The 13,163-nt window shown below is 44.8% G+C and overlaps 1 protein-coding gene across 1 annotated transcript in view; it reads left to right on the top strand.

Annotated features, from left to right (window-relative positions):
* Window positions 1–12,476: 12,476 nt before the first annotated feature.
* Window positions 12,477–13,163, top strand: part of FAXC (failed axon connections homolog, metaxin like GST domain containing) — a 42,156-nt gene continuing 41,469 nt past the window's right edge. The window contains exon 1 of the mRNA XM_006118430.2: window positions 12,477–13,091. Within this exon, the coding sequence (XP_006118492.1) occupies window positions 12,829–13,091 (263 nt within the window). The 5' untranslated portion in view covers window positions 12,477–12,828. The remainder of the gene's footprint in view (window positions 13,092–13,163) is intronic.

Raw genomic sequence — 13,163 nt, 5'->3', positions numbered from 1 at the left:
CAACTGGCCTCGTAATTGGAATTTACTTGACAATTTTATGCACAAAAAAGTATGGAATCCAATTTGATTGATCAGTTTTGGCTTTGCAATGGTATGTCGGTAATTATTGTATATTTTAAGACCAGAAGCAACTGGTATGATCATCTAGTGTGACCACCAGCATAACAGGCTATAGAACCATTCCCATCAATTTCAGCATCCAGCTCATAACTTCCCATTGCTTTTGGAAAGATATCCAGTCTCAATTTAAAGACTTCAGGTAATAGCGAATCTACCCTGGCCTTGAGTAAATTGTTCTAATGGTTAATTATTATGGATTGCATTATGCCTTTTTCTCCTAGTCTGAAGAGCCCTTTACTATAAGAAATCTCTTCCCCATGCAAGTACTTGTAGATTATTACCACCTTCTCTTCCAAATCATTTATGAAAATGAATAGCAGCAGGCTTAGAGCAGATCACTGTGGGTGCCTACTAGAAATACCCCCACCTCCCCAGAATGATAATTTCCCAGCATGGTTTTGTTAAGAACAAATCATGCCAAATCAACACTATCTTGCATGATGACCTCATAAATAAACTAGGGAAATAGAACTTACATGGAGCTACTATAAATTGGGTGTATAATTGGTTGGAAAACTGTTCTCAGAGAGCAGTGGTTCACACTGGAAGGGCATATCAAAGGGGTCCTGCATGGATCAGGGTCTGATTCAATTCAATATCTTCATAACTGATTTAGATAACTGCATAGTATGTACTCTTATAAAGTTTACAGATGATACCAACCTGGGAGATGTTGCAAGTGCTTTGGAGGATAGGATTAAAAATCAAAATGATCTGGCCAAATTGAAGAATTGGTTGGAATTAATGAGGAAGAAAAGTTCAGTAAGGACAAATGCAAAGTTCTCCAATTACAAAGGATCAATCAGTCGCACACACATAAAATGTGAAATAACTTTTTAGGAAGGAGTACTGCAGAAAGAGATCAGGGAGTCATAATGGATTGCAAGTTGAATGTGAATACAGGAGGCCCCTGACTTGCGATGCGATTGGTTCCAGGGGAAGTGCTACAAGTTGGGGGCATCATAACTCGAACCCTCATTTACGATAGGTGTCGTCGTAAATGTGGCCGAGGATGTAAATCAGGGTTTTTCGGCCCCTTTGCACTTACTAAAATGGTTGTAAGTGTGGGGGGTCGGAACTCGGGTGGTCGCAAGTCAGGGGCCTCCTGTAGTGTAACACTGTTGCAAAAACAAACTTTCTGGGATGGATTAGCAGGAGTGTTGTAAGCAAGACACATGAAGTAATTCTCCGTGGTGATTAGGTCTCAACTGAAGTGGTGTGTTCTAGATGCCACATTTCAAGAATGATGTGGACAAATTGTAGAAAGTCCAGAGAAGACAACAAAAATAACTGAAGATCTAGAAAATATGATTTTTTGAGGGAAGGTTGAAATAACTGGGTTTGTTTAGCGTGGAAAAGAAAAGGGGGAGAGGACCTAATAACCTTTTATGTATTTAAAAGTTGTTACAAGCAGGAAGGAGAAAAATTGTTCTCAACCTCTGAGGATAGGACAACAAACAAAGGTGTTAAATTACAGCAAGAGCAGTTTAGGTTGGATGTTAGGAAAAACTTTCTGAGTGATTAAACACTAAAATAAATTGCCTAGAGATTGTAGAATCCCCATCAGAGGAGATTTTTAAGAGCAGGTTAGTTAAACACCTGTCATGGATAGTCTGTATCAGGGATGGGCAATAATTTTGGATTGAGGCCACTCCATGAATTTGGTAAGTGGTCAAGATCTGCACTCTTTCATTATATTGGGCCTGTGATGGAGGTTGGGTACACAAGGGAGTTTGGGGCTCACTGGGAACTCTTGTGCATTTCAAAGCACGCACGCCTCATGCATCCTGGAGTCAGTGGGACTTCCCATTGGCCCTGGTCTGTATGCAGAGTTCTGCTTTCCTTCTTTGAAATGTACAAGAGCCTCAAAGGAGGAATGCTCCCTACAAATAGGCAACAAGTCACACAGGGTATGTCTACACTACCACCCTAGTTCGAACGAGGGTGGTAGTGTAGACATACCCACAGAGACTAAGTGACTTGCCCAAAGAATATTCTGCCAAATTCCAGTCTTAGTGCCCTACCCACTGCTGTAATGAATCTGTATTAAATGGGTTTGGTTATTTCAGTCCATTTCCTAGCTGAATGTGTATCCAAACCACTAAACCCACCAGCTGGCCTTGATCATCACCACTGAGGCCAAGGATCAAATGGGTATGATGGCTGAACTCTTTTCTCACTGCCAGAGATGATCCTTCTAGTGCAGGGGAGAGGCATACTGATACGTAAGGAAACTTGCACTGCCACTGTCTGTGCTGTACCTGTTCTTCATGATACCAGAAGCACTAAACAGTCTCCCCCCACAATATCTGGTCAGAGGTCTCTCAAAATAATGAAGGATGAATTGCTATAGAATGCTATGTGCTTCTTCTGAAGTTTCTACCATATGAAATCGGTATCAGTGAGGGGAGATCTTTTCTTTCATTTGTATAGGTAGCTGCCCTGTATAATGCTATAGCAACTGCAGCATTCTGGAGGAAAAGAAAATATCCTGAGAATGTGATCTGGCTAAGCCAAACAGAGATGTTTGTTAAGGAGAAACGTACCCATGGGATCAGGAAGAGAAGTAGTTACATGGGCCGAGCCTTGAGGTGGTTCCTTTAGGACAGGGCTGAGGTTACTATGTGATCAGCATGGAAGTACCTGCACTATCTTACGTTATTGCAAAATAACATAGTCTGCGTCTACACAGCAAGCAGTTATTTCAGTACTAACTGGAGTTACCCGGCGTTGCTCAGGAAACCGGAAGAACAAAATGTAGAAAAACAGTAGTCTGTTATCTTTTTTTGCACTGATTTCTATAGGGATTAAAATGTAGGTCCATGTCATCCCTTGGGGGGGAGTGTGACCCCGGGTGGAGGGGAGGTTACACACAGGAGGGGTGCCCCAGCTCGCGCCTGGGGCTGCAGGTGCTGCAGGAGGCAGGGCGGGTGCCCGAGCTGTTGTGCGCGTGGGGGTCAGGGCACTGCGTGCCGGCACGGGAGGGGGAGGGCAAAGAGGGTCACTTATGTAACCTCGTGGGCGGGAGGGGGTGAGTCCCGGATGGTGCTGGGCACCACAGGCAGTGGGCATGGGACCTAGGGTGGGCAGGGCGGCCCCTGCAGCGCAGCGCGGTGGGTTGCTTTTTGATTTTTACAGCTTGAGCTCGGGCCCGATCAGGTCCAAAAGTCCCTTAAAACCTTCTCCTGGATGAAAGGTTATCCCATGCAAAGTTTGGTTGCGGTAGCTCTTATAGTGTCCAAATTATTAGCGCACAAACTTACAAACATTCTCCTTTATATATTAGATAATGTCAAAATGATGTTGAGCTGGAGGACTTCTTACTCTGATTCCTGTAACACTCATTATGTGGGGTAAGGGAAGTCAGAGGAATAGTGCTCTAACTCGGACTTCCTGCTGTGTAGACAGCACCAAAACCTAAAATAAGCTTTTTTGACTTACGTTACGCAATTGACGTAGCTCAAGTTGCATAGCTTATTTCGGTTTTAGCGCTGCTATATAGCCAGGCCCTCGCTGCCGTGCCCGTGCTGTCTGTAAATGCTAAATAAGATAAAAGGCTTCTGATTCCACAGCTGTCATCCACGCACCTGTTACCAGTCCCAAACAAAAATACCTTCCCTTTTGAGAATGCAGACTGTCAGGCAGCTGCAAACGCACAATCACTCTTCTTCCTCTAGTTCTGGAAGTTCTCTGAATCGGAAAGAACACTTACACCCTGGGGGTGTGCACACTGAAATGGGATCCTTGCCCTCCCCTGTACCTATCTCTTCTTATCCTTCTGCTACCTTTTTCAGCTTTAACTTGATTGTAGGTAGACATATTAGAAACACCAAATCAAGCTGCGGGCGCTCTGCTAATCAGCTGGGTGGCATTTTAATTCCTCCTGAGTGGCCGCCCAAGCGCGCAGCTTACAGGGAACCCTGACCCTGGTCCATAATTTAGACTTCTAGGCACTACAATAATACAAATAAACAATATTTCACACTAATAATTTGTGCTTATTTAGCACCTTTCATCTAAAAACGTTGAAAGTCACTTAAAAGTATTAGCCCCAGTTTGCTGATGAAGAAATTTAAGCCCAGAGGTGTTAAATGATTTGTCCATGGCCACTCAGGGGCAAAGTCAGGAATACAAGGCAGATCCCCCACACCATATGCCAGCTAGCAGAGCACATGAATCCTGGTAAACCTTTGTTTGCCAGCTCCAGAGTGGGCCACTGCATTGGTCACTGCTCCAGCAGCAGTGCGACTTAGGGTCAAGCTGGTCGCCACTGAGAGCTCTGAGGCAATAGTCTTCCAAAGGTCTCGTTAGCAATGCTTCTGCCAAATTAAAGGAGAAATATCAATGGACTCTGAGGAGAACTGGTTCCAACTACTCTTCATTAGAACCTTTCTGTCCAACTCCAGATTGAACGGGGAGAATTGCACAGGACCTTCCTCCAAAAACCCTGACTCCAAAACAGATTTTAATTCTACAGCAGGAGTAGGGAACCTCAGGCCTAAGGGCCAGATGCGTTTCCCACACTAATTCTACTTGCCTGGGCCCCACTAGGCCCTGGTGAATGAGGGGAATGTGGGGCCTTTCTTTCTCCTCAGATATGGGCCACCTGAGACAGGGTTTGCTTGGTTTTTGTTTGTTTTTTGGCTTCTCACTTTTGTGCGGCCCCCAATTGATTTTTCTGTGGGTCAGCAACCCCACAGAACCCTGACCCAAAAAAGGTTCCCTGCCCTTGTTCTACATAAACCATCCTTAAAATGAAGTACAGTAAAGCAATTTATAGCAAGAGTGTCCATCGTACACTGACGAGAAAAAGAAAGCTTTTAAGATGTGGAGAAATTGGAGAAGGTCCAGAGAAGAGCAACAAGAATGATTAAAGGTCTCAAAAACTTGATCCATGAAGGAAGACTGAAAAAATTGGGTTTGTTTAGTTTAGAAAAGAAAAGACTGAGAGGGGACGTAATAGCTGTTTCCAAATATCTAAAAGGGTATTATGAGGAGGGAGAAAAATTATTTAGACTGGACATTAGGAAAAACTTCCTAACTGTCAGGGTGGTTAAATATTGGAATAAATTGCCTAGGGAAGTTGTGGATTTTCCATCACTGAAGATATTCAAAAGCAGGTGGGATACACATCTATCAGGGATAATCTAGAAAATGCATGGTCCTGCCATGAAGGCAGGGGACTGGACTTGATGACTTCTCTAGGTCCTTTCCAGTACTAGTGTTCTATGATTCTATGTTGCATTTAAATTATCAACATTTCTTCCCAATCACTTTATTTATCTTATTGCACTGCACTGATATAGTTTGGATTAGATCTTCTACTCTGCAGGTTGTGTGTGCTCAGCTTTTTGTCTGTTATCACAGTCTTGGGCTGGTCATTTGCTAATCTGAGACAAATGCTTGTATTGACCTATTAGTCCTGTGACAGCATCAGGCTAGAGGGCTAGTTTGGAAAGAGAAGCAGCTCAAAAAGGCAGCAACGGCCCTGGCTAATCAGGAGCAATGGAGGCAGGACTGCAGTGAATCAATTAGGGCCATCTGATCTCACTTGAGGCTGCCACAGATCTTTTAAAAGCAGCATTCCCTTCAGGGAGAGGGGAGAAAAAGTTGGAAGGAGACGTGGATGTACACGTACACGTACACGGAGAGAGTTGGAAAAGCTGACAAGAAGGGAACAGCAGTGTTTGCCAGATAGCAGGGGAGTTTAGGAGCTCTGTCAAGGAGTGTTTGGACTCCCTTCCCAAGTAGCCTGAGTATTCAGCCAGAGGCAGGGCCGGATGGAGGCATGGGCAAGCCGGGCAGCTGCCCAGGGCGCCGACCGATGGGTGGCACCTGATGGCAGCTGTAAGGGGCGTGCGGTGTCCCTTACAGCTGCCATCAGGCGCTGTGCGCCCGGCTCCCGCAGTGCCAGCCCGCCTGCATCCCTGCGGCGCTGGCCAGCAACGCCCTTTCCCCCACAGCCGCCGGGCCCTACACGGCCCAGCGCGCACGCCAGCAGCGACAGCCGGGCTGGACTGAGTCGCGCTTGCGCCATGCGCCCCGGGGGCGGGCCCCAGGCTGCGCGCCAGCTGCCGTAGCTGGGCTGCACATGCGCCGTGTGCCCTGGGAGTGGGCCTGCGCACCCTAGGGGGGTGGGCCCACTCCCCATGGGCAGGCCCGCGCATGCGCCGTGCTCCTGGGGTGGTGCCACACACCCATGCCTGGGGCGCCAGAATGCCTCGGGCCGGCCCTGGCCAGAGGTGTGGGTGGACTGTTCAACCAGCCCCAGGCTGACCAGAGGGTGCTCACCACAACACCCTTCTAGCCAAAGGACAGCAAGGGCAAGTAGGGCCTGTGCCGCAATACCTATGAGACAGTGAACTGAACAGGGGCCTGGGGCCCAGAAGTGGGACTGACCCTGCCACTGTCCACTCAGCAAGCATTTCCCAGTCATAGTGATTGCATCTCACTTTATATTTTTTTGAAATAATAATACTAATAATTAATAATTGATAAAGTAAGGAAACAAAAATAAACCAAACTGGCTCATGAATTTTTATTGCTGATCAAATATGAGCAAAGACATTGAGCCACTGATAGGAGATTGCAGTATATGTCACTGCACCCAACCAAAGGAATTCATAGCAGCTAGGATGGTGCCTGCACATCCACAGGAAAAGTCAGGATCAGCCGTATTTCATTTCTGTGGAAAAGGTAGCTTGTTAATTACTATTAATCTAGCTTTTGGGAGGCTGCCAGATTCTAAGGCTGAAATAATGTACCTCAAACTCATTTTCTAAGCATAGACCCTCAGCTATACTATTTTTAATTTTATGTATATGTTTTTGTGCAGTACTCAGCACTATAGTATCTGCTAGTGTGCAAATACTGGCCTACAGCATTCCAACAAAATAACATCGTTAATCCTTTATGAGTTCTCAAAGATAACTAACAGTTCTGAGATTGCTTCAGCTAGTTCCTTAAATACCCTAGATTGAATTTCATCAGACCCTGCCAACTTTAATATGTCTAACGTGTCTAAATATTCTTTAATCAGTTCTTTCCCTATTTTGGCTTACATTCCTTTTACTTTGTTAATATTGGGCTGAGTATCTGGCTATTCGTAACTTTTTTAGTGATGACTGAAGCGAAATAAAAAAATTATGAACAGTCTAGTAGCACCTTAAAGACTAACAAAGCATCTAGACGGTATCATGAGCTTTTGTGGGCACAACACAGTTCTTCATTTATTAGTTTTTCCTGTTACAGACTAACTCAACTACCAGTCTGAAGCTTTTGAAGCAAAATAGGCATTAAGCACCTTAGGCATTAAACACCTTAGCATCTTTATGTTATTTGGGTAGTAGTTCTTGTTCTCTGCTAGGTACAGGATTTACATTTTCCTTCATCTTTCTCTCACTCCTAGCATATTTAAAAACCTCCCACTTATTGCCTTTTATGTCCTATGCTATGTCTAACTCATAAGATGAAGAATTTAACAAATCTTTTTGCTGCAACTGATCACCCTTGGCATGCAGGCCCTTGCCACCAGTGCTTTAAATGATGCCGAGAAGAAAGATAAGCACATTTCTTTGCAGGGGAATTGTCAAGGCTGTTCCCCACTCACTTTGAGTGTGTCTAGACTACCAGGAGTGGCCCGAGGCCAGCTGCAACAGCTGGCGCCCTAGTCGGGATGGCGCAATCAGCGCCCCTGTCTGATCGTCCGTCAATGACCATGACATCATCATCGGGTGCCCGGGCCAGCGGCACCCTAGGCAGCTGCCTAGCTCACCTAGGCTCACGGGCCGCCCCTGTAGATTACATGGCTCCGTCAACGGAGCCATGTAAATTAGTGTATTTGGCATAGTCAAAGAAGCGGGGATTTAAATAATCCACGCTTCATTAAAATAAACATGGCCGCCACGCTGTGCAGATGATCAAGCATAAGTGATCACGAGGCATAAGGGATTGGTTGGCAAAGGCTTCCCCATCTGACAGATCCACGTCTAGACTGCTGCGCTGTGCCAAATAAGCTGATTGTTGGCACAGTGCGGTAGCCATGTTTATTTTAATGAAATGGGTATTATTTAAATCCCCACTTCTTTGACTATGCGGAATACACTAATTTACATGGCTACGTCGACAGAGTCATGTAGTCTAGACACACCCTTTGTGTGCAGAAAGCAGCATAAATAAATGCATAAATAAATTATGCAAATGAAGTGTGGTGATATGCTAATCTATGCTTCATTTGCATAGGCTCTTGCGGCAAATGCCACAGTGTAGACGAAGCCCAGGAGAAACAGGTCTTTTTACAGACTAAAATCTTGAATCCTAAAATTTTTGTGCACCCAAAACTCCCCATGTAGTAGTGAGTTTAAATTTACATGAAATAAGAACATAAGAATGGCCATACAGGATCAGACCAAAGGCCCATCCAGCCCAGTATCCTGTCTGCCGACAGTGGCCAATACCAGGTGCCCCAGAGAAAGTGAATCAAACAGGTAATGATCAAGCGATCTCTCTCCTGCCATCCATCTTCACCCTCTGACAAACAGAGGCTAGGGACACCATTCCTTACCCATACTGGCTAATAGCCATTTATGGACTTAACCTCCATGAATTTATCTAGTTCTCTTTTAAACCCTGTTATAGTCCTACCCTTCACAGCCTCCTCAGGCAAGGAGTTCCAGAGATTGACTATGCGCTGTGTGAAGAAGAACTTCCTTTTATTTGTTTTAAACCTGCTGCCCATTAATTTCATTTGGTGGCCCCTAGTTCTTATTTTATGGGAACAAGTAAATAACTTTTCCTTATTCACTTTCTCCACACCACTCATGATTTTATATACCTATATCATATAGGGGGATATGATAGTCTCCTCTTTTCCAAGCTGAAAAGTCCCAGTCTCTTTAATCTCTCCTCATATGGGACCTGTTCCAAACCCCTAATCATTTTAGTTGCCCTTCTCTGAATATTTTCTAATGCCAGTATATCTTTTTTGAGATGAGGAGACCACATCTCTATGCAGTATTCCAGATGTGAGCATCACATGGATTTATATAAGGGCAATAAGATATTCTCCGTCTTATTTTCTATCCCTTTTTTAATGATTCCTAACAGCCTGTTTGCTTTTTTGACTGCCACTGCACACTGCATGGACATCTTCAGAGAACTATCCACGATGACTCCAAGATCTCTTTCCTGATTTGTTGTAGCTAAATTTGCCCCCATCATATTATATGTATAGTTGGGGTTATTTTTCCCAACGTGTATTATTTTACATTTATGCACATTAAATTTCATTTGCCATTTTGTTGCCCAGTCACTTAGTTTGGTGAGATCTTTTTGAAGTTCTTCACAGTCTGCTTTGGTCTTAACTACCTTGAGCAGACTTTACCTCTGCAAACTTTGCCACCTCACTGTTTACCCCTTTTTCCAGATCATGTATGAATAAGTTGAATAGGATTGGTCCTCGGACTGACCCTTGAGGAACACCACTAGTTACCCCTCTCCATTCTGAAAATTTACCATTTATTCCTACCCTTTGTTTCCTGTCTTTTAACCAGGTCTCAGTCCATGAAAGGACCTTCCCTCTTATCCCATGACAACTTAATTTACATAAGAGCCTTTAGTGAGGGATCTTGTCAAAGGCTTTCTGAAAATCTAATCTACTGGATCCCCCTTGTCTGCATGTTTGTTAACCCCTTCAAAGAACTCTAATAGATTAATAAGACATGATTTCCCTTTACAGAAACCATGTTGACTTTTGCCCAACAAATTATGTTCTTCTATGTGTCTGACAATTTTATTCTTTACTATTGTTTCAGCTAATTTGCCCGGTACTGACGTTAGACTTACTGGTCTTTAATTGCTGGGATCGCCTCTAGAGCCCTTTTAAAATATTGGCGTTACATTAGCTATCTTCCAGTCATTGGGTACAGAAGCTGATTTAAATGATAGGCTACAAACCATAAGAAGTAGTTCTGGAATTTCACATTTGAACTTCACAGATCCCAGCCCCTGTCTGAAGAAAGTGGAGAGCTACTGAAAACTAAGAAACATTCTTTTAGAAAAACTGATTTTTTTAGATAAGGAAAGTGCAGTAGATCTAATGTACTTGGATTTCAATAAATCGCCTGACAAAGTACCACAGGAGAAGTTATTAATTAAGTTAGAGAAGATGAGGATCAGAACAAGCATTGTAAAGTGGATTAGGGATTGATTCAAGGTAAGAAGGCTATGCTGAAAAATGGATTATCAGATTAGAAGGAGTTTACTAGCAGAGTTTCTAAAGGATCTGTCTTGGGACCAATCTTATTCAATATTTTTATTGAATGTGCTAATGAAATTTGCTGATGATACAAAGTTGGGAAGCATTATCAATACAAAGGAGGACTGGAATATTATACAGTAGATTTGAGTGACCTTGAATATGGGAGTGACAAAAACTTAGGCTATGTCTAGATTGCAGGGTTTTTTTCGGAAAAAAATACTCAAATTGCAAACTGCAATCTTCATACCTTTTTTTTCTGCTTTTTTTCCCCAGAAGAGGCTTTTCTGAAATTTGGCCCATCTAAACAGGACCAAATTTCGGAAAAACCTCCTCTTTTGAAACATCTCTTATTCCTCTCACCGAGAGGAATACAGGTACACCAAAAGAATGTACCCGCTTTTTCGGAAACTGATCCAAAAAAGCAGATGCATTCCCTGAACGTGGCAGAGTTTTTCCGGGATACTGTAGTCTAGACATAGCCTAAATGAAATTCAATAATCAGAATGTAAAGCCATTTACTTTGGTCTAAAGATAAGAATTTTTGCTGCCAGCAGGGGGCTTATCACTTGGAAGTGATAGAGGAGGAAAGAGACCTGGTTGTGTGAGTTGATCATAGGATCAGCCACCACTATGATGTAGTTGTATGTGTGTGTTGGGGTGGTGGAGGGGAGTCAAATGTGATGCAATGATTTATTAGATGGGGTCTTTCCAGTAGGGATAAAGTAGTAATAATGCCATTGCTTGTGATGGTAGGGAGTAAGGCTCCCTTCCGAGCTCAGGAAAACAGACTAGATCAGTGTTTCTCAACCTTTGTTTTATAAAGTACCCCTTGCAAAAAATTATAAGTACCCCCTTTTTCAAAAATTATAAGTACCCCCAGTACCTACAGTTTTCAAACACACACAATTTTTTTCTACCATTGCAACACATTTGTTTAAACAACTTAATCGTAGCTGGGTGGGTGATGACATTTTTGGGTGTAAAAAGTACAAAAATTATAAAGCACTGTAAAACTTAAAACAAAAATTGTTTTATCCAAATCTGAGTTGTGTTGACGTACTCCCCAGACTTCTCTTGAGTACCTCTAAGGGTACTCGTACCACTGGTTGAGAAACACTGGACTAGATGATGTGGTGATCCCATCTGGTCTTAAACTCTTTGATCGTTGTATAACCAATGACTGTCTTAATGACAGACTTAAACAGCAATAAAAGATTATTCTGTGATTTCATTAGGGCCACAATTTCACCCCAGAAGTGGTTGTCTAAACAGAACCCGCAACAATCTTCATGTATTACTGCTATGATTCCACACAATGGCACATCTGGTCATTGGGCATTCCCTGCTATAGACTTATAAATGACCTGCTTCTTCATACATGATGAGAGGTGCAATCATGCCAGCTGCCCATCTAGCTCTGTGTCTCTCTTCGTCACATGCATCTGACGAAGTGGGTCTTTGCCCACGAAAGCTTAGGCTCCTACACTTCAGTTAGTCTATAAGGTGCCACAGGACTCTTCTTCCCCATCTAGCTCTGTGTTTCTTAAACTATGTTCCCTGGAACACTGGTGTACTAAGACCTTTTCTTTGTTTTTGTTACTGCTTTGTTTTTGTCTGACAACAATTTTTTAAAGAACATTTTCATAGGTGTTCTGCATAAACAAATATTATTGTTTGGTGTTCCGTGGTCTCAAAAAGTTTAAGAAACACTGATCTAGCACATCTTTTAGGAGGTATTTATCCCTTAAAAAATCCTCGCCTTCCGTCCTGTTCTAGTGCACAGTACACAAGGGTAGCACTTCACCGGCAGGTCTTTACCACTGTTTTAATACAACCCAAACCAGGGCAGATTGCAGTCAGGGCTGTTTACCAGAGAAACCACACGCAAGGGTCGATTTCTGTTTTCTCAAGCGAAAGCCCACGCACGTGAGCTGGGGAAGTGTGCAATGTAATTATAGCTTCAAGGAGGGGGGGGGGGGGCGAATTAGCTAGCAGAGCAAAAGCTGCTTCCTCCCCCTGGAGGGTAAATCTGTTTCCAATCCAGGCATTCATCTGGTCTCCCCTCCCCCCTGCGCCGAGCAGCAAATGCCAGCCCGTCCCTTTCGCTCTTAGGTGAGCTTTGCCCTTTGCCGGTGGAGAGGGGCTGCCTTCCGGGGGAGGACGGGAAGAGAGGCCGGCCGGGGAAGGAGAGGGGTGCGCTTCTCGGGCCCCGGGCTTTGGCTGCCCTCAGGAGCAATGACATCACCCAGCCTCCTCGGTGCGAAGAGACAAAGGCGGGAGGCAGCTGCAGAAGGAGGCTGATACTGCAGCGATCGCCAAGGAGACCCAGCGCCGCTGCTCCAGCCCCTCCTCGCCGGCTGCTGAGCTGAGCCCGGGGCCCGAGCGGCGCCGGTCCATGCCGACAGCCCCGGCGAGCGGCGGGGGCCAGGCGGCAGCAGGCAGCGCGCAGCATGCACTGGGGGGTTGGCTTTGCCTCGTCCAGGTCGTGCGTGGTTGAGCTGAGCCGGAATCAGAGCCTCCCGCTCGGCTGGGCTGCGGGGTCGGAGGAGCGCTTCTCCTTCTATGGGGACATCGTCGCGTTCCCTTGGCAGGATTGCGGCGGGATCATGGCAGGGCTGGGCTCTGATTCGTGGTGGAAGAAAACCCTTTATTTGACCGGGGGAGCCCTGCTCGCTGCCGCGGCGTATCTGCTCCATGAGCTCCTGGCAATTAGGTGAGAGGCCGGGAGAGAGCCCCCGGGGCCGGCTGCGGTAGGGAGGATTTGGAATGGGACTGGAAAATACTA

Source organism: Pelodiscus sinensis, chromosome 3 (genome assembly GCF_049634645.1).
Source record: "Pelodiscus sinensis isolate JC-2024 chromosome 3, ASM4963464v1, whole genome shotgun sequence".
Taxonomy (NCBI): Eukaryota; Metazoa; Chordata; order Testudines; family Trionychidae; genus Pelodiscus; species Pelodiscus sinensis.
Note: the sequence above shows the minus strand (reverse complement) of the source record. Positions and strands in the feature narration are given on the sequence as shown.